The sequence below is a fragment of the Arachis ipaensis genome, chromosome B5 (genome assembly GCF_059453495.1).
Source record: "Arachis ipaensis isolate K30076 ecotype BB chromosome B5, ASM5945349v1, whole genome shotgun sequence".
Taxonomy (NCBI): Eukaryota; Viridiplantae; Streptophyta; class Magnoliopsida; order Fabales; family Fabaceae; genus Arachis; species Arachis ipaensis.
In genome coordinates this window covers 16,786,974-16,808,445 of record NC_142440.1, presented here as the reverse complement: position 1 = coordinate 16,808,445, position 21,472 = coordinate 16,786,974, and the positions used below count along the sequence as shown (strand labels likewise).

The window sequence follows — 21,472 nt, the reverse complement described above, 5'->3', positions numbered from 1 at the left end:
TCTGTTTAGTCACCATAAAAAATACAAATCCAAAATTCTAAATATATACTTATTCATCAACTTCTAAATATATACTTATTCATCAACTTCCTATGAAAGCATGGAAAAAAAAAAAAAAAACTTTTAGTTCCCATTTTCTTTGAGAATAGTAGCGTACGAACTCTTAAAGACCCATTGGGCAGAATACCTAACAGACGCCCAATTAATAGCGTCCATGAAAGTCTTTTATAAGTCATCAAAGCCCATATTTGGACACGACCAAATCCACCCCAAGTCAACCATTCTGTTACAACTTACAACCTTTTAACTTGCCACTCTCTTTCTCCACAACCACCACCGTTATTCTCCCCATAATCCGATTCAATGGGCGGCAGCTGCAGCTCCACCGCCGCCAACGGCGCACCATCCTCCCAAGCTCACAATAACACTGCTGAAGCCAATCGACCCTCCAATGGCATCAACGTCCTTCATCCCCATTCCAACCCCACCCCACACAAACCCCCACCCCCTTCCTCCTCATCCGCCACCATCGGCCGGGTGTTGGGCCGCCCCATGGAGGACGTCCGCTCCTCCTACGTCTTCGGTAGGGAGCTGGGGCGGGGTCAATTCGGCGTGACTTACCTGGTGACTCACAAGACCACGCGCGAGCAGTTCGCGTGCAAGTCAATCGCCACGCGGAAGCTAGTGAACCGCGATGATATCGAGGACATCCGCCGGGAGGTGCAGATCATGCACCACCTCACCGGCCATCGCAACATCGTCGAGCTCAAGGCGGCCTACGAGGACCGCCACTCCGTCAACCTCATCATGGAGCTCTGCGCCGGCGGTGAGCTCTTCGACCGCATCATCGCCAAGGGACACTACTCGGAGCGCGCTGCCGCCAACCTCTGCCGCCAGATCGTGACGGTTGTCCACAACTGCCACTCCATGGGTGTGATGCACAGAGACCTCAAGCCCGAGAATTTCTTGTTCCTCAGTAAGGACGAGAATTCCCCTCTCAAAGCCACCGACTTTGGTCTCTCCGTCTTCTTCAAGCCAGGTTCGTAAGCTTAATCACGCTCTCTAATTAATTAATGCTTAGTAATCACATTTATTTAGAGTTATATTAGTTAGTTAGCAAACAAGCAGACAATGAGAATTCAGAAGAATTAAGATGATTTGTTTCGTTCAAAGTTGATCAAATAGGTTCTGTTCTGTTTGAGAACAGGAGATGTGTTTAAAGACCTTGTTGGGAGCGCCTACTATGTTGCTCCGGAGGTTCTGCGTAGAAGTTATGGGCCTGAAGCTGATATTTGGAGTGCCGGCATTATCTTGTACATTCTGCTCTCGGGTGTCCCACCCTTCTGGGCAGGTAAACCTCCTTCCTTGCTTTGCCTGTATTTTTCCTTTCGCCATTTGTAATTTGATTACATCATTAGTTTAACAATTAAGATGCTAATGCGTCTAGATTTTGTTTACTGGTAGGGGGTTTATTTGATTCTTGAGCTTCACTTCAGTTCAGATGCGGGTGCTTTGGTTCTGAAAGCTTGTTTTCTTGTTCATTACTAGATATTTTGTATTGATTGGAGACTAGTTATGCTTTCTAATCTTTCTCGCATGTTATTCTTGTCTTTTGTATGAAGAAAATGAACAGGGTATATTTGATGCTATTCTTCGTGGACGCATTGATTTCTCATCAGATCCTTGGCCTTCCATATCGAGCAGTGCCAAAGATCTGGTCAAGAAGATGTTACGTGCTGACGCCAAGGAACGGCTTTCAGCAGTTGAAGTCCTTAGTAAGTTAATAAATTTCTATTATGTGAAAAGTGGTTTATATTTTATATGTAATTGTATTGCACTATTGTTTATGAAGACCAGCTTTCCATGTGTTATCTGCTGCAATAAATCTCTAGTCTTATCTTTGAGATCAGATCTGTTGGAAGGATAACAAAATCAGTGAGACTGAAAAACTGGCATGAAATAGATTTAATCGTGAAAAATGTCACTGAATCTGATTATACTTGCATGCTTTTAATTTTCTTTGATCTTATTTGAACCAACCCAGTCATAACAGAATGTTACTTGTTCTCCAGACCATCCTTGGATGAGAGAAGATGGAGCATCTGATAAGCCTCTTGATATTGCTGTTTTGAGCAGAATGAAACAATTCAGGGCAATGAACAAGCTAAAGAAAGTAGCTTTGAAGGTAAACCCATCTATGTTGTAGTGATTATGATAATCATTATCAAGCTTTTGGAAACATTGATAGCTAGAATTACTGTTAAATTCAAACTCGAGGGTTCGAAATTGTTTATTTAGTTAACAAATGCAAGTAACAAATAAACAGGGAAAATGAAAAATTATTTTCTCTTGACATAGGTTATTGCTGAAAGTCTTTCTGAAGAAGAAATCATTGGCTTGAAAGAGATGTTCAAAAGTATGGACACAGATAACAGTGGAACAATAACTTTTGAAGAGTTGAAAGCTGGTCTCCCCAAACTCGGTACCAAGCTTTCTGAGTCTGAAGTAAGGCAGTTGATGGAAGCGGTAAGATATCTTTTGTTTCTATGAATAGTTGAGCTTTTATATGATTTATTCTCCCATTGGGTGATAAAGTTTTATGGTGACCAATATTCCACCCTATTTCTAGATTTAGACTCTATGTAGGATCTCATTACATAATGGAAAACTGTGTATCATCTTGCATTTTTTATACCCACTATTGCTTTGATCCAAATTTCAGAATTGAATTCTTCGGGCGCATAACTTAAGTTTGCTTATGAATATGAACTTTTTATTTATTTAAATTAATAACTTGCGCTAACTAATACAGCATATTTATCTTGTTCCCAGGCTGATGTAGATGGAAATGGAACCATTGATTATATTGAATTTATAACAGCTACCATGCACATGAATAGAATGGAAAGAGAAGATCACCTATATAAGGCCTTTGAATATTTTGACAAGGATAAAAGCGGGTAAACTCTTTTGTTCACAGTTCATGATTTTAGAGTGGTGGCATTGCTGTGGCTTTTCATTGTCATGCACGCATGCAATGCTTCTGTTTTTATAGGTACATCACAATGGAAGAGTTGGAATCTGCCCTTAAGAAGTATAATATGGGTGATGAGAAAACAATAAAGGAAATTATTGCCGAAGTTGACACAGACCATGTAATCTTCTCCTCTCTTGTTTATTTAATTTATATTTACCAGATGTATTAATTCCCGGAGTTCTTGCAGGATGGAAGAATTAACTATGATGAGTTTGCAGCCATGATGAGGAAAGGCAACCCGGACTTGAATGTCAACAGACGTCGCAAATAACGAGATCAAGTTGAATTTGAAGTTCCCCTTTTCCTACTGATTCAGAAGCAGAGGAGGCTCAGGATGAAGGATGATCCAGCACTCTTTTATCACCTGTTAGTTTCATCTTTGGAGAGCCCTTCCTTTAACAATAACTTGTCTTTATTAGCTGAGATTGGTCATTTATATTATTTTTTGCGCGTCCAGTCAGACAATTTTCTATCCACTGTTTGTAGTCAAGAAATGATCAATATGTACAAATTTTTGAAACAGATTAGTCCCTTTTCCCCTGATAAGGCAGCCAGAAACCGAGAGTTCCAAACATTGAATGTTCCTTATTTCATGATTTATGTTAAGCAATATATCATGGCATCTTCATTTCTCTTGCTGCACTAATTAGTAACAATAATTAACTTGAAATTAGTCTAGTAAATACCATGATTCCTTAACTAGTGTTTTTGGTTGAGTCTTGAATATGGAAAAAGATCTATTTGGAAGACCTCTACCCTTATCAAGTTGGATGTTTAATAAGACTAGGATGTTTAATTAATAAAATTTATAAGAGGGTTGAAGATGAAGGAAACCTAAACAAGCAACAGGGATCAATTTTGACAGCATAATGCTAGTTTAAGTCTCGTGCAAGTAGTGACATGGTGGATCTGCATGTGCATGGGTGTATACACGCACGCCACAGTAAAAGTAAATACAAGTAGGACTTGTGAGCTGTGAGCTGTGACTCTAGCTCTGCAGACTACACTTCCTACTTGTTCTAAGACAAACAGAAATGACGCCTGTATTTGCAATTTGTCCTCCCACTTGCCAATTGGGCCGCCATCCGTACCTTACTGATTGGAGGCCATTAGGCTAATCATTAATTTTATCGTATAATATTTTCTTTACATATCTTTTTATTCTTATTTTTAAAAAAAATATATAATGAGATATCACATTTGATAAAATAAAATAAAAAGTGAAATTTAAAAAAAAAAATTGTTTGAAACTCTAGTGGCAATGTTTACATCAGCAATTTGTATAGACAATTGCGTGAAACATCATATTTCAAGGAACGGCAAAAAAATTTGGGCATACACCTTGTCCTTGTATAACATTCTTTTTTTTTTTTTTATATAGATATAGTTGTATGATTTAATTATCTATAAAAATTGTTCATTTTGCATTTTTTGCAGTCTCGGAATAAGAAGTTGTAGTAATCATTAAGATAAGAAAAGGGTTGTTGAGTATAGTCGGCAGAGTTCTAAGCGAGCGAATAGGGTTGGACCGTTGGAAGATTGCTGCCGCAGAGGCTGCATATGATGATCAAAGTCCAAGACTAAAAGTCCATAATTTAGAGTCAAATGAAGATGGCTTCTCTTCGCTTTAAGTCGGTTGATATTGATTTTAATATTCCTTCAGAACGTGCTACTATATTAACCCATACCAACGCCACAACAATAAAACTCACATGGTAACAAATAATCCATCAGAGCAGTGACACGTAACCGTAACCGTAACAAATTGCAGAGGTGAGTCACCTTCCGTCCTCTTAACACACACAAGTTGACAACTTGAACGGGTCACCATTAAAACCAGCAACCCAACTCAACTCCATTTCATAGAAACAAAAACATAAGAAGAATAAGAAGGGATCACCGTAGTGATGGAACAGAAAAGCTTGTTGATATCGGCGCTGAGTGTTGGGGTTGGAGTGGGAGTTGGGATAGGCTTAGCTTCTGGACAAAGCCTTGGTAGCACATGGGGTGCAACTTCTTCTTCTTCTTCAAACTTAAACGCCATTACTCCCATGAAATTGGAGCAGGAAATGCTTAAACTCGTGCTTGATGGCAGAGACAGCAACATTACTTTTGATAACTTCCCTTATTATCTCAGGTTTTCCCTTCACACAACACACACCTTTCTCATACTTGCATGATCATGATGTTCCTTTTTACTAATTCAACCACTGTTGCTTTCACAGTGAGCAGACAAAGGTTTTGTTGATAAGTGCCGCTTATGTTCATTTAAAGCATGCTGATATTTCCAAATATACGCGCAATCTTGCTCCTGCAAGCCGAACTATTCTGCTTTCAGGGCCAGCAGGTTAGTTATATATTGGAATCTACAGTGGGATTGATATGCTTTGTTGTTTCTACTGTCCCAGTTCAGGCTAACTTAAACTTTCTCCACTTTCATGGCTTCAAAGAACTTTACCAGCAGGTTTATGCCAAGGCTTTGGCTCACTACTTTAAGGCCAAGTTGCTTCTCTTGGATTTAACTGACTTTTCGTTGAAGGTTAGTTTTAAAATTGAAAGTTTTGGGTGTCATTTTGCACACTCCTGTTACTTATGTACATAATAATGGTTGATCTATCCTCTCTGTAGATTCAGAGTAGATATGGTTCTTCTGCAAACAAGGAATCTGCTGTAAGATTTTTTTTTCCTACTTCCGCATTTTTTCTGGCCTAAAACTTGAGCTTCATGGTGTTCTGTTTTCTTTGTTTTGGATTGCAGTCCTTCAAAAGATCTACTTCAGAGTCCACTCTGGAGCGGTTATCTGACATGTTTGGATCATTTTCAATCTTTTCACAGAGGGAGGAGCCTAAGGGTATGAACTTTTCACCTAGGGGCTAGGGCGAAATCTTCTCCATAATAAATTGACCAATTGATCAACCCCTCTTATTAATTAGGGTAGTTGCATTGTATATGTTTGTGCAACATTTTGTTAATTGCCCATTGAAAGCCATATCACTGATCAAGAGCTTTTCAGTTGCAGGCAAAATACAGAGGCAAAGCAGTGGAATGGACCTCCGATCAATGTAAAAAAGACTTGATTTTTATCTACTGTTGACGAAAAGAAAAATAATTTACTTGCAAAATTAGTTTAATTATATCATTATGACTGAATCTTTCTGCTCTCAGGGGGGCCGAAGGATCTTGTAATCCTCCTAAGATTCGTCGAAATGTGTCTGCCTCCGCAAATATTAGTAGCCTTGCCTTGCAAAGCAATTCTACAAATTCAGGTTGCCTCAAGAAAACATCTAAAAACATCGATAGTTATTAGTTTATTTGACTTACTTGTTGCTAAGTATCTGATTGAGTTGTAAAAAACTGTTGGTGCTCTTTTATGATTTCTTATATCTTCCAATTTCCTCTTCAGCTCCTCTGAAGCGCACAACCAGCTGGTCTTTTGATGAGAAGCTTCTTATACAGACCCTTTACAAGGTAATGTTACTTTTGGTTGGATACAATTTCCAAATTAAACAAAGCTCGACTTCATATCCACCATTTCACTTGCAGGTTCTGCTTTTTGTGTCAAAAACCAATCCCATTGTGCTATATCTGCGGGATGTTGACAAGTTGCTACATAGATCAACAAGGATTTTTAACCTGTTCCAGAAAATGTTGAGTAAATTATCTGGACCAATTCTGATTCTTGGTTCACGAGTTTTGGATGCTGATAACGACTACCAAGAGGTAGATGACAGACTTAGTTTGCTGTTCCCTTACAATCTAGTAATCAGACCCCCAGAAGATGAATCGCATCTCGTCAGCTGGAAGAGTCGGTTTGAAGAGGACATGAAGATGATACAGGTTCAGGATAACAAGAACCATATCATGGAAGTGCTTGCAGCCAATGATCTTGATTGTGATGACCTGGACTCTGTCTGTGTGGCGGACACAATGGTTCTCAGCAACTATATAGAAGAGATTGTTGTGTCTGCAATTTCATATCATTTAATGAATAACAAAGATCCTGAATACAGAAATGGGAAACTTGTTATTCCATGCAATAGGTGAGACTAGCAACCTTTATTGAATTGCATCCAGTGAATGTGTCTACATTTTACATACTTGGTTGTGTGTGAAACAGTTTGTCCCGTGCATTGAGTATATTCCAGGAAGGGAAATTCAGTGAAAAAGATACGTTAAAATTAGAAGCTCAGGCAGTAAAATCTGAGGTTTGCACTGCTTGTCATGTTTGTGAATTAAGATTAATGCCTATGGCTATCAGGGATTAATATGATCTTTTCATTCTTTTTGAATCATAGAAAAAGGAAGAACCTGCTATGAAACGAGAAGCAAAGTCTGAAAATCCTGCTCCGGTTAAGAAGGCTGAAGCAGAAATATCAACTTCAGTGGTAAAGGCTGAGGGTGAAAACTCAGCTCCAGCTCCCAAAGTTGTAAGCATCCGACTTTGATTTAACTAACTCTATTTATATTTTAAAAATATTGCAAACACTCCTGCAAATGGCTTATTCAAAAATGCAGCAATTTTCCAATGCCAAACAACATATCTTAAATCATATCCTATAGTGAATCCAAACATGTCACTTGCAGGAAGTTCCTCCTGATAATGAATTCGAGAAGCGAATAAGACCTGCGGTAATACCAGCAAATGAAATTGGTGTGACATTCTCAGATATTGGTGCCTTAGATGAGACCAAGGAATCCCTTCAAGAACTAGTAATGCTTCCTCTTCGAAGGCCGGATCTCTTCAAAGGAGGCCTTCTAAAGCCCTGTAGAGGAATATTGCTGTTTGGTCCTCCTGGCACCGGAAAGACAATGCTGGCAAAGGCCATCGCGAACGAGGCCGGGGCAAGTTTCATAAACGTGTCCATGTCTACCATCACTTCCAAATGGTTTGGTGAAGATGAGAAGAATGTTCGCGCTTTATTCACGCTGGCAGCCAAGGTCTCGCCAACAATCATATTTGTTGATGAGGTTGACAGCATGCTTGGGCAACGGAGCAGAGTTGGGGAGCATGAAGCCATGAGGAAAATCAAGAATGAGTTTATGACTCACTGGGATGGACTAATGACAAAACCAGGGGAGCGCATCCTTGTTCTTGCTGCAACCAATAGGCCCTTTGACTTGGATGAAGCAATTATTAGGAGATTTGAAAGAAGGTAACACTGCTAGTTACATTACATGCCATTGTTATGGTGTATAACACTTGATCATTTTGTACTTATTGTGATGCTAATCTTTGATGGACAGAATTATGGTAGGGCTACCATCTGTGGAGAATAGGGGAAAAATTTTGAAGACACTTCTGGCAAAAGAGAAGGTGGACGAGGATCTTGATTTGAAGGAACTTGCAACTATGACGGAAGGATACAGTGGCAGTGACTTGAAGGTAGATTAATTTATGATTACGATGTAACGTTATCATGTTACTCTGCTTTAGTCTTTTGAGCTTCTGATGCCTAACACATTTTTACCTTCACTTGCTATTTATTAAATTAAATCAGAACTTGTGCATAACTGCTGCTTATAGGCCTGTTAGAGAGTTGATTCAACAAGAGAGACTAAAGACTCTGGTAATGTGTAGTTTTTTGACTTTTTAGCAATCTTGTGTAATCTGAAATACGTATGAGTATCATGCTGACATTTTTATTGTCATATTTGGCATGAGGAAAAGCAGAAAGGTAGCCAAGGAGATAGTACGGATACAGAAGATGAAGTTAAGCAGAAAAGGGTTATTAAACTTAGGCCCTTGAATATGCAGGACTTGAAAGAGGCAAAGAATCAAGTAAGACTGTGTTATAATTTTATTAGATTTAATGAATTAATGTGGAGTAAAATATTTGTTTATGTTGAGTGTATGTAAGTAAGTATGTAATGTATTAGCTATATATGTCTGACCAAGTAGTTGGAACGCAATGCAGGTAGCTGCAAGCTTTGCAAGTGAGGGAGCAGGAATGAATGAGTTGATGCAGTGGAACGAATTGTATGGGGAGGGCGGTTCAAGGAAGCAGCAACAACTATCCTACTTCCTCTAATACCGTCGAGGCAACAACGATTTATTTACTTGCGTTGTTGTGTCAAAGTTGCTGTATGTATACCTACACAAGTGTGAAGCTACGATATTCATATCATATAAGCACTGCTTGTGTGGCCGGAAATAAAGAATGCAGAACTAAAATAAATATGATTTGTTTAAAGTAGTAATGTTGAGTGAGGAACGAACTCAATTAAGATAACTGAAATCGCACTCCATTTCCCTCAATTTGCGTGAACACCGAACCCACTCAGCACTGCTGTCAACAATATCTTCGCTATAAGCACCGCACCGTTGACCTTCCAATCAAACAATGCCAACCTCAAAACTCTTCTTTCAAAACCTCTCTCCGCCGCCACAATGCCCCCGCCGGCGAGACTCGCCATCCTCACCATCTTCTTCCTTTCATTAACCTCCTCATCTCGGTCCTTTGACACCTGCAGCCAAACAAAAATCCGTGACCCACAGAGCCTCCGGTGCGATCAGATCACGGTGGTGATGAACGGATTCTCGGAAGAGCGGATCCCTCTGCTCCAATCCCTAGCAACGGCATACTCCCTGTCGACACTGGTCTCGTCAGTGCTCGTGCTCTGGGGCAACCCCTCCACACCGCTACGTGTCCTGCAGCAATTGGCCCGCAACCTCAGCTCCTCCTCTTCCGAAGCCAGCATCACCCTCCTTCCCCAACCGTCGAGCAGCCTCAACCTCCGGTTTCTCCCCCGCCCAAACCACATCGAAACGAAGGCCGTTTTGATCTGCGATGATGACGTAGAGGTCCACCCTCGAACCCTGGAGTTCGCGTTCCGCATCTGGTCTTCCAACCAAGACCGCATAGTGGGGCTCTTCGCCCGCTCCCACGACTTCGACCTGAACCGGAAGGAATGGGTGTACACGGTTCACCCGGACCGGTTCTCAATCATGCTCACCAAGTTCATGCTCCTCAAGAGCGAGTATCTCTACCGCTACACGTGCGGTGGCGGAGAGAAGATGGCCTCGATGAGGAGAATGGTTGATTCGGTGCGGAACTGCGAGGATATACTCATGAACGTGGTGGTGTCGGAGGTGGCGAAGGTGGGGCCGGTGTTGGTCGGCGCGAGGAGAGTGAGGGATTACGGTGACGCCAGGAATGATGAAGGCGGGGAAGGGTACGGTAGCGGTGGGTTGAGTGGTCGGAAAGGGGAGCATAGGAGGCGGAGAGGGTGGTGCATAACGGAGTTTCATAGGGTACTAGGGATGATGCCGTTGAGATACAATTATGGGAAGGTGGTTGATTCCGTTGGGGAACAGGCCCTCTGTAACAAGCGGGGCAAACTCGTCTTTTGCGATCACTCCTTCATGGATAGTTAATTACATTTACGTAAGTATTAGTTAGCGGTAAAAGTAGCAACTAGTTTACTTTTCACATTACTCAAATGCCATGTTTAACGAAATATTAAGTGTTTGTTTGGATTGATGTTTATCAAACTATAGTTTAGAACTTTAGATTTTATATAATTGATTTTGGATAAAGTGAGTTTATACTAATATAATTTATATTTGACAATTTTATATTAAATTAATTTTAATAAAATAAATATTATTTAGATAATATTAATTAAAAATATTTTTAAATAAATAATTATTAAAAAATTAAATTATAATGTTATTTTTTTAAATATATTTAATTTTTTTATATTTTTTAATATATTTTTTATATAGTATTTTTTTGTATTCTATTTTAATATGTTATAATTTTTTATTATTATAATAAAATTAATATTTATTTATTAAATTAAAAATAACATATAAAAATTGATAAAATATATTTTATATTAAAAATAAAAATAATATGAATAAATCAATAATTTTTTTCTAGTATTCTTTTTTAAGTATTTTGTTTTGGTTTCTAATTTTTCACTAGTTATAATTTTACTATTATTTATAGTTAATTTTTTATTTAATTTATTTTTTTAATAAAAATAATAATATATATTATAAAAAAATTAGAATAATAAACAGTGTACAAGAATTATAATGTTAAATTTTATAATGTCAAACAAAAAAATATTTTATAATATTTGTAGTATTTTCAATTTTTTTTATTTAGTATTATTTTGAATTACAAATTTTTATTATTTATAACTCTATTGTTATGTATGGTCAGCTTTTTATTTACTTTGTCATTTTTAATAGGATCAATAATTAATATTATAATAAAATTATAATAAAAAATTCAATAAAAATAAAAAATTAAAATATGAAAGAGAATACTAAAATAATAAAAAAAATTAAAATATTTATGTTAGAGGTGACTGAAACAAATTTAAAAATTCTTATAGAAAAAACTATTGAAACCAATAATAACCGAAAAAACCAAAACCCACTATTCTCCTCCCCTAATACTAAATCAAACACACCCTCAATTTTTTAAGTCTTATTCATGGTATTTATTTGAGGTGATACCTGAAATTGGACTAAACGTGAGGTCCAAATATTTTTAGATAGTAATTTCAATTTACCTGCTAGAAGAAAAGAGGTTCCAATGCTAAATACTTACAGGAGACTCCGATAAGTTAGTAAAAATATCTGTGTTAGGGTATTTATAGAATAACAACATAAAACTCACTCTTTTTTAAAAATGACTTTCGAAGATTATGAAGATTATGGGTGGTTACTCCCTTATCAAATGGAAGGTTATTCCCCATATCTAGGATGGTTATCACTTGAGGGTGATAACAGAAGTAGTGGAGGGGGAGCATTTGCCTTGTTCCCCAAGTCAGGTCAATTACATATTTCAGAGACCCGTGTCTAAACCGGTCTGACCCATGCAGGTTAGGTCTCATAAATCGGATTTGACACTATTGGGCTGATGTTGCTAGATCCAACTTTAAATATAGCTCGTTTGTTATCAGGAAAGTAGACTTGGCTTGTAACACCCTACCACACGGAGTTTTACGCTTAAATTGTAACACAGATGTGGTGTGGTATTACGGCCTCTAAAATGAAATATATATACGTATAATAATTGAAAGAATGTAATATACAAGGAGTCTTGGAGGATAGGTAAAGCAAAATCGCAAAATTAAAAACGCAACGTTCAGGAATAAGGTTTACTTGCGTACGAAGAAAGCTAAGGTACATAAACATATATATATATATATATAGAGAGAGAGAGAGAGAGAGAGAGAGAGAGAGAGAGAGAAAGAGAAAGTGAGAATAGAAGGTCAAGGGTACAGAATAAACAAGCTTCTAACTCAACCTGCGAAGCTAAGGCTGGCCGAAGAAATTTATATACATACATATAGAAATCCATAACCCAAAATATATTAAAGAACCCTAGTTCTCCATAAACCTCTATGAGATGCAAAAGTAAAACATACATATACATAAGGAGAGTCTATGCATATAGATATAACAAAATAGAATAAGATGTAAAGTCCCAAAAGCCCACTTCGCTGCAGAGAACTCCAGACGCCTAACAAGGTGCCTCTCGACCTGCATTTGAAAAACACAAATATAAACTTAACCAAAACCTCAACCTAACCCTCCATCATCCAAATTCCTCCAAAACCTCCAACTCCGATGGAAACACATAGTCAAGCAAGCAGACAATAACAAGCACAATTAGGATACAAGTAATGCAGATAGCAGGTAAGACAATTAATCATTTAAAGTCACATAGGCATTCACAATTAAAGCATAAGCAAGCAATTTAAATATATGCATATGATGCATGCTTGTCCTATGGCTAATGAGTCTCATCTGTCAGTTATCAAGCCAACACGACAAGTCCGGCTGCTAAACCCTAGACTGCCCTCGTCGCGCATCCCTAAGAGTTTATGCATAGCTTTTTCTCATATATAACTTTTGCTCATTGGGGGAATCATTTCCAGGAATTTATACGTGCCGGATCACCCTTACGACATAGGGTCAACAGAGTATCGAGTCTCAACCTGGAGCACGTGGTGGCAAGCCACTGCTCTTTACCCAGGAAAACTCGTATATCAAATAAAATAAGTGTATAAGACACATAAAAATTCATATTCATTGCATAATCATTCGTTATAGCCATGACATCACATGTATGTCATATCTTCGCACTTTTCATACATAATCTCAACACTCAATTCATTCAATTTTCAAAAATTTGGGGAAAGATGAGGCTTAGAGCAAAAATGAGAGTTCCTTACCAAATTTTTTACCGGGCTTTGTAGAGATCGATGCAGTGGACGCGTGGCCATAAACGGTGCGACGATCAGAGCTCGGAGCGAGAAGTTATGGAAGATTGAATCAAAGCCAAGGGTTTGGGAATCTTTCTTCTCTTCCCTTGTATGTTTCAACGTGAAATAGCAATTGAGGAGGAAGAATGAGCTGAGCTCATATGGTTAAGTGGAGTTGGGTTGGGCTTGGGTCCAATACGGGTCCAGTTCATTCAGTTTGATTCGTTTGGTTCAATTTTGGGCCAAATTTTTTAAAATTAGTGTAAAATTCTTGTTTTAAATAGTTCTATCTCATAAAACTATAAAAACTCATATTTCTAATTTTTTTATTAAAAATTAATTTATTAACTAATTATTCGTTAATTTTACAGAATTTACAGGGCTCACAATTGGTAGGCCTAGGTATGAATAATGGCCTTACCCGAGTTTTGGTTTTTAGGTCGAAGCTCGGGTAAATAGTCACACAATCCACAACAAGTAAATAGCCAGAAGTATCGTATTGTTGAAGTTATTATCGGGTTGAAACTCAATGTGATTTTGAAAGGACGCGTGTTGCCTCATTGCTTTCCGCGTCTTTTCAGTTTCCATCTATTATTGTGCCAACATTTAAAAGTATTTAAAATGGATGTGATTTTATCCGAGTAAATCCCCATAATAGTCCCTGAGATTCGGGTCGTTACCCAATGTGATCCCTGAGATCCCAATTGCACCATTATAATCCTCCAGATACCGCTCTGGGCACCATAATAGTCCCTGGACAGTTTTCCGGTGATGAGTCATCACCGACGATTTGATGTGTCACGAAGTTGCCACGTTGGATTAAGCCAAAACGTTGGCGTTTTGGGTTGGCGCCCCAATTTGACAAAAACGTTGTCGTTTGGCCCAAAAGAAAATATGAAACGCCCTTCATCATAAACACACCATCTCTTCACTTGTCTTCTCCACTTCCACTCTCTGTCTTTTTCTTTTCTTCTTCTTCTTCCTCCTCTCTTCATGAATTCCTTTGGTGAGATTGAAATTCTTACAGTCAGAAGATATCAAAATCAAGTTTTACTTCATCATTCGTTTCCTCCTGCGTCAGAAACAAGAGGTTCTGCCATTTGTAAAGGTAATTTTTTTTATTCTTGTTTTGCAATGCATGATGATTTTTGTATATGCTTGTGTTGTTAGTGTGGTTGGAATGATGGTTTTTTTTTTGTTCCGTTACTATGGTTCTAGGGTTTGATTAGGTTGGGGTTTCATGAGATGATCTGTTTGATTATGGTCATGCTCTGTTTGAAAATAATGCTCTTTTACTTTCTTAGGGTTCCTTTGGTGAGGTTGAAATTGTTGCAGTCAGAAGACATCAAAATCAAGTTTCACTTCATCGTTTGTTTCCACCTGTGTCAGAAACAAGAGGTTCTGCCATTTGTAAAGGTAATTTTTTTTATTCTTTTTTGCAATGCATGATGATTTTTGTATATGCTTGTGTTGTGAGTGTGGTTGGAATTTTGGTTTTTTTTTTTCTGCTACTATGGTTCTAAGGTTTGATTAGGTTGGGGTTTCATGAGAAACTCTGTTTGATTATGGTCATGCTCTGTTTGAAAATAATGCTCTATTTCATGGTCATGAGTGTTTTGTTTGATAAAACTCTTATCTGTTGATGTCTAATATCTATTTGATAAAACTCTTATCAGTTCTTATGTATAATGATGAAAATTTTTAAAGGGTCTATTTAACTTAAGCCATTTTAATTTTATTAGAAGATTGAAAATAAATAGCAACATATTACTAGAAAAGTATACTCTTTATTAAGTTTGTAGAAGATGTGATGATATAGAACTTGAAACATACATATTCAAATAAAAATTCCATGTCTAGCTACGAGTTAATATTATATTTGTTGCATACTTATTATAGGATTGCCAACTTGCCAGTTATCAGAGGGCAAAATGCAAACTGAACTTTAGAATATGATTTATTGTTTCAAAACATATTGTTTCAATTTAGAATATGATTTATTGTCACAAAAATTGAAACAGACGCATACAGGGTATAGCACATAAAACTGAACTTTGTTATTCAATTACTTAATTTGTCATTCAATTATTTAATTTATATATAATACATATTAAAATGTAAAATATATAATAAATATATGTATGATAACACACATACAAACGTGTATATACACATACATACAAATATATTTGTATAGCTAATTTTTGTGTATTTTTGGAAAAAAAAAACTTATAATTATGTAAATAAGACACTAAAATCTATTTGTGTATATGTATTTTTTTTTTATTGAATAGTTAGTGTAAATAGGACAGAAAAATCTATTTGTGTTTATCTTGATTGTCAAGTTATGGATTTTGAATTTTTTTTTCAGATGGAAGAGATGTTGGATATTATGTTTCATCACGGAGGTGATTTTAAAGAAGATCAAGAAGGAACAATGATATATTATCCGGATAATAAGGCTTGTTTAGGTGACCTAGATGTGGATACATTAGACGTCTTCTATCTAAGGAACTACCATAAAAAGCTTGGTTATGATGAGATAAAGCAATGCTGGTGGCAAGTTCCTGGGAAAGGTTTGGAGAATGGACTAAGAAGCTTGAATAATGACAAGGAGATAAGAGAGATGGTGAAGTGTGCTAAGATCAATAACGGAGTTATTGATGTATATTTCGAGCATGGAGCATCATTGCCAAAGGTTTTAGAGGGAAACACCAAAGTTGCCTCAAACACCAAAGGTACACAACCACCATCAACAGTTTCAAAAAATCAAAATCAGACCAAAAAACCCATTAACAAGGTCAGTGGAGCCAAGCCAAACAAACCCACTGGTAGCATCCAGCCCACAAAGCCCATCAAGACCACCCAAAACACCAAAACAGATAAAACCAACAAGTCCAAGCAGCCCAACAAAAATAGTATATCTAGGAGACCTTGTACAAGATCTGGTGCCAGAGGATTCCAAAGCAAAGTTTTTAATAATGAGATTCCTTTCGAGGTGTCTTCTGACTCTTATGAGAGCGCAGAAGATAGCCTTTTTAAGCCAACTCTTGATGAAGACAGCTCTTCTAATTCAGATACTGGGGTGAAGAATGTCAACAATGGGAGTAGGAATAGGGTGAACAAGAACCATAATGAGAAGATATTGACAAATGTTGGTCCTCTAGCTAAAGGAAAGGAGAAGATTCTGGTCGAGGATGATGCATTTGTGCAAGAAGTTAGTGATGAAGAAGTGGATCTTGGTTTTATTGGTAGTTTTGCTGAAGGTGTAGAATATAGTCTAGATCCTGGAGCTGACTCGGATGGTGCCAATTCATGGCACTCAGAGGAGATGAAGACTCCTCTAAATTCGGAAGATGAACTAGAAGAAGACAACGATTCTGATGACGCATGTCCAGTGTTTAGGGAGGGTGCAAGATTTGGTGAATTGCATCTTGAGGTGGGTATGAAATTTGGCACAAAGTGGGACTTTAGAGAAGCTGTTAGGGAGTATACAATTCAAGAGGGTAGGCGCATACGCCTGGCGAAGAACGATAATATAAGGTGCAGGGCAGTTTGTAAGGTTAAGGAGTGTCCTTGGGTGGTTTATGCATCAAGGGACCATGAGGACACTTGTTGGCAGATCAAAACCTTTAATGACGACCACACATGTCCCAGGGAAGACAAAAATAGGGCTGCTAATAGGAATTGGGTCTGCAGCAAGCTTGTGAAGAAGGTCAGAAAATATCCCAACTTCAGACATTGTGAAGCTACAACCTATTTCAGAACACGTTTTGATTTGACACTAAACAAAAATTCAATCTCGAGGGCTTTGATGGATGCTAGAAGTGTAGTGTATGGTGATGAAAAGGAACAATATAAGATGGTGAGGGACTATGGCTTGACTTTGCTGAAAACTAATCCCGGTTCAACAGTGCAAATATGTACCAAACCTCAACCAAATGGAGAAGTTATTTTTGAGAGAATGTATGTGTGCTTAAGTGGTTGTAAAAATGGGTTCAAATCTGGCTGCCGTCCTTTGATTGGATTAGATGGAGCATTCCTGAAGACTCAATTTGGTGGACAAATTCTGTCAGCTGTTGGACAGGATGCGAACCATCATATCTACGTCATTGCGTGGACAATTGTGGAAATAGAGAATAGGGAAAACTGGAAGTGGTTTCTTGAATTACTGCATCTAGACTTGGGACATTACAAAAAAAATGGCTGGTGCTTTATATCCGATATGCAAAAGGTAACCATGGATATTCGACAAGTATTAATCCTATTATTAGTTAACTGGTATTGTTGTTATGACAATTATGTTGTGAATTGACTAATACAATTTATTTGGCTGAAATGTTGAATTTAATTTGCAAGTTATTTGACTGAATTGTTGAACTTATAACTTGATAGTAGTTTGCTATATTAGTGCAGAAAGGTTCATTTAGTTTGCAAGTTATTTGACTGAATTGTTGAACTTATAACTTGATAGTAGTTTGCTATATTAGTGTAGAAAGGTTTCATTTAGTTTGCAAGTTATTTGACTGAATTAATGAACTTATAACTTGATAGTATGTTTGCTATATTAGTGCAGAAATGCTTCATCTAGTTTGCAAGTTATTTGACTGAATTGTTGAACTTATAACTTGATAGTAGTTTGCTATATTAGTGCAGAAAGGTTTCATTCTGATTGCATGTTTATTTGACTGAAATGTTGATTGGCATGGTTAGTGCGCCTATTGTTGCTGTTAACATGTGATAGTTACTATCTGTGTTGTTTTACCATTGTACATAGTTACCATGGGCTATCGAATTAAACGTCAGGGACTATTATGTGTACTCGTGTTAAATGTGAAGGACTATTATGGGGAGGGTATTATTATGTTAGGGACTGTTATGGTGATCGACCATGATTGGCAGGGACTAATACACTATGTGTTATTAAATGACCATGACTGGCAGGGACTAATATCAGCAGTGCAAGAGGTGATGCCCAATGTGCACCATCGTTTTTGTGTCTGGTATTTGTGGAGAAACTTTAACAAGAGTTGGAAGGATTTGCAACTAAGGGGGCTTTTGTGGGAATGTGCAAGGGCAACAACTCATCAAGAGTTCAGGGATGGAATGGATAAGATAAAAAGACTGAATGAAGATGCATGGACATATTTAGATAAATGGCAAAGAGATGCATGGACTAGAAGCGCATTCAGCCATAAGCCATTATAACATTGTTGGAGGAGGTTCGAATGTTCGTAATGCGGACCATAGCCAAGAACAAGGTGAAACTAAACAATCACAATGGAGTGCTCACACCGGTTATAAAGAGTCGATTGGAGAAAGTTAGAAAAGAATCTAAGAATTGGAAGCCTATTTGGACAGGGGACAACGGATATGAAAAGTTTGAGGTGCATGGACACTCAACTAATCATGTGGTGGACTTAGGAAAAAGACTATGCACTTGCCAATTTTGGATGCTTACAGGTTTGGTGAATTGCTATAATAATTGTTTTTGTGCTATAGTAATAATCTGACTAATGGTATATGACTAAAACCCATGGTTATTGTGGCTATTGTTTGTATGCAGGTATTCCTTGTGTGCATGCATGTGCTGCACTGTCTCGGGTTAACAAGCCACCAGAAGACTTTTGTCACCGCTTGCTAACAATGGAGTCATACAGGGAAATATATAATTATCATATTAATCCAATTCCTGGACAACCATTATGGGAGCATGCAGAAGAATGTAACAGGCCACATGCACCAAAAATAAAGAGAAAACCTGGAAAACTACAGATGAAAAGACGGATGGATGCTGATGAGAAGGGTGGTGGAGGATCTAAAAAATCTAAAGCTGATCCCAAGCCTCAGAATAACAACGGAGATAATGTTCATCTAAAGAGGCAGTTGGGCCCCTTTACTTGCAGTTTCTGTGGTGATAAAGGACATACAAAGAGAGGTTGTAAGAAGAAGAGAGCTTGTGATGTTGCTGCTGCTGCTGCTGAGGCTAATAAGAAGAAGAAAAATGAAGGAGGTGCCCCTGCATCTGAGCAGCAACTTCAGCAGCCTCAACATGATGGTAACCAACGTGATGGAGAAGATAATTCTCTTATGCAGTCTACTGAGATTGGCCAAGCCACTTCTGATGCACAACCTGTAGAGATAGATATATCTCAGCCAACTGCTTCTGATGTAGAAAATTCTCAAAAGGTAACTCCCTATTTACATTTCTTAAATTTTTTGTGATTCAAGTGAATCATCATTTATGTGTAACGTAAATAATTTCTATCTAGGATCATGGAATAAAAAGGCCTTCAAAATTATCACCAAGGAGAAGATCCTCTCCACTAGCAACTTCTGTCCCAGTGAATCCCATGCAGGGTGCTAGTTCAGGAACTACAACAAGACTTGTCAATTACATGAAGTTCATCCCAACTCCAGGATTTAAGGCTCCAAGAAAGAAGAATTGAAGACTTTAGCTTAATATGTATAGGGCTATCTGTTTTAATGTTAATACTTTTTGCTAGACAAAGACTACACAAGGAAAAAATAATCCTTTATGTTTTGCTGTAAAGTCCTCCCTTTTGAGGCAACTTTGTTTAACATTCTCATGTTAGATGGCTGCCCTTTGTGTTATATGACTAACTGTGTTAAGTTGAACCATTAACTTAATACAATTATCTTTTAAGTTTGAACCATTATCTTAATTCAGTGTTGGCTAGTTTTCAATCACTTATGCTGCCTTCTTTAGCATATTACTGTTTTAATTAATTGAGTTATCCAACTTTATATTCCATCAACAAACACTATTCAACAGTTTCTAATACCATAATCATGTTATCATTCTTTACATATTGTTCATTCAATGAATACAGGGTACACACCACCAACTCTTTTAACTCAGGCTTTACAATACAGGATAACAATTAACACAATCAATACAGACACAACTAATACCAACAATTGGTTAACCAATTTTTGATTCCGGACATCTTCTTCTAATCTCCCAAGCCTCCAATCAAAGTTCATCTTCACTTCATGATTATCTCCATAAGATTCTGGTTTCTCAACTGGTTCATCCTGTCCAGTATCTGCCCACACAAAAAGCCCACACCATCTCTTTCCACTTGTCTGTAATCAAGCAAACATGTAACATGCTCAAACTTCGGGGAAGAAGAACAAGAGAAGAACAGTCAGGTAAGAAGGAGCAATCATAACAACACAAGTAATACTGATAACTCACATTATAATTGGGACAACCAAAAAATGGTTTATTTGGGTTTGAATCTGTCCCAGACCACCTGAGAACTGGCCGGCAGCCACAACCGCACCATTCCGGCACCCCGGATCTTCTGCTCCTGCTTTGCGTTCTCGTCCGATGGCCACTGCACAGTGAACTAATAGAGCTTCCAACTCTACTGCTTCCACCACCCATCATGGATATTCACTTCCAACTCCAGGAACAACAGCAGCAACAAGAATGGAAAAAGAACGAAGAAGAAGAAGAAGAAATGAACTTACTGGACATTTGGGAATTTAGGGTTAAATATAGGGGGAGGGACCACATTGGGTATAAATTGAAACTATGCCAGCTCAACTAGTCGTTGGCATCATCCAGCGTGGCAAAATGAGGCCACGTCAACGTCTTGTTGATGACTCATCACCAGAAAACTATCCAGGAACTATTATGGTGCCCGGAGCAGTATCTGGAGGATTATAATGGTGCAATTGGGATCTCAGGGATCACATTGGGTAACGACCCGAATCTCAGGGACTATTATGGGGATTTACTCGATTTTATCCTAATGCCTTTGCATTTAGTAGTCTATAAATAGCTTTTTTTTCATTTCATCTTCTTCTTCAAATCTCGTCAAAACTTCCTTTAGCTTTGCTCCTGTTTTTGGACTTTGTTCCCTTTCCTGGGTACTTTTTGTTTTCTGTGGTTGTTGTTCTACCTATTCTCTTTCTCGTGTTTATAGTTAAGCTTAGTACTATTTTCTTGTTTTTTCCTTTATTTCTTTTTTTTGGTATTCAATGTTTATTTGAATGTGTTATTTGTTAAAAATGAAACATCAATGATGTCACCGTGATTAATAGTTCTCACCACGGTGGTACCACCATATTTGATATTTTTTACCACATGTCACCATTCACGGTGATTCTTGTCATTGTTTTTTTTTATCATAGTAGTTGTTTATTTTACTAGTAGTGTAGTATTTATATGCATGT

At 37.7% G+C, this 21,472-nt stretch overlaps 4 protein-coding genes across 7 annotated transcripts; all 4 read left to right on the top strand.

Moving 5' to 3' along the window:
* The first annotated feature begins 192 nt into the window (after positions 1-192).
* On the top strand, positions 193-3,659 carry LOC107643103 (calcium-dependent protein kinase 1). The gene is made up of 8 exons (XM_016346668.3): positions 193-1,039; positions 1,208-1,351; positions 1,623-1,775; positions 2,073-2,185; positions 2,359-2,526; positions 2,833-2,960; positions 3,056-3,155; positions 3,225-3,659. Exons 1-8 carry the CDS (start codon positions 364-366, stop codon positions 3,306-3,308), a joined length of 1,566 nt encoding a protein of 521 aa, XP_016202154.1. The 5' UTR covers positions 193-363; the 3' UTR covers positions 3,309-3,659.
* Positions 3,660-4,534: 875 nt separating this feature from the next.
* Positions 4,535-9,228, top strand: LOC107643102 (uncharacterized). 3 transcript variants are annotated; one of them, XM_088487887.1, is made up of 16 exons: positions 4,535-5,174; positions 5,263-5,384; positions 5,488-5,576; positions 5,666-5,707; positions 5,795-5,888; positions 6,051-6,099; positions 6,203-6,303; positions 6,441-6,505; positions 6,581-7,077; positions 7,155-7,242; positions 7,333-7,464; positions 7,622-8,190; positions 8,282-8,420; positions 8,536-8,604; positions 8,709-8,816; positions 8,953-9,228. In XM_088487887.1, exons 1-16 carry the CDS (start codon positions 4,945-4,947, stop codon positions 9,064-9,066), a joined length of 2,508 nt encoding a protein of 835 aa, XP_088344013.1. In that variant the 5' UTR covers positions 4,535-4,944; the 3' UTR covers positions 9,067-9,228. The 3 variants fall into 3 exon arrangements, with proteins under 3 accessions (XP_088344013.1, XP_088344014.1, XP_020978836.2); XM_088487888.1 differs by having other exon boundaries at positions 4,545-5,174; positions 6,057-6,099; XM_021123177.2 differs by having other exon boundaries at positions 4,805-5,174; positions 6,057-6,099; positions 6,441-7,077.
* A 28-nt stretch (positions 9,229-9,256) lies between these two features.
* Positions 9,257-18,472, top strand: LOC110271596 (Nucleotide-diphospho-sugar transferases superfamily protein). 2 transcript variants are annotated; one of them, XM_088487889.1, is made up of 4 exons: positions 9,257-10,422; positions 14,569-14,680; positions 15,636-17,498; positions 18,209-18,472. In XM_088487889.1, exons 3-4 carry the CDS (start codon positions 15,636-15,638, stop codon positions 18,470-18,472), a joined length of 2,127 nt encoding a protein of 708 aa, XP_088344015.1. In that variant the 5' UTR covers positions 9,257-10,422; positions 14,569-14,680. The 2 variants fall into 2 exon arrangements, with proteins under 2 accessions (XP_088344015.1, XP_088344016.1); XM_088487890.1 differs by lacking the exons at positions 15,636-17,498; positions 18,209-18,472 and having other exon boundaries at positions 9,379-10,422.
* A 20-nt stretch (positions 18,473-18,492) lies between these two features.
* On the top strand, positions 18,493-19,835 carry LOC107640249 (uncharacterized). The gene is made up of 3 exons (XM_088487892.1): positions 18,493-18,727; positions 18,831-19,453; positions 19,537-19,835. The coding sequence occupies exons 1-3, from the start codon at positions 18,493-18,495 to the stop codon at positions 19,711-19,713; spliced, it is 1,035 nt and encodes a 344-aa protein (XP_088344018.1). The 3' UTR covers positions 19,714-19,835.
* Positions 19,836-21,472: the final 1,637 nt, after the last annotated feature.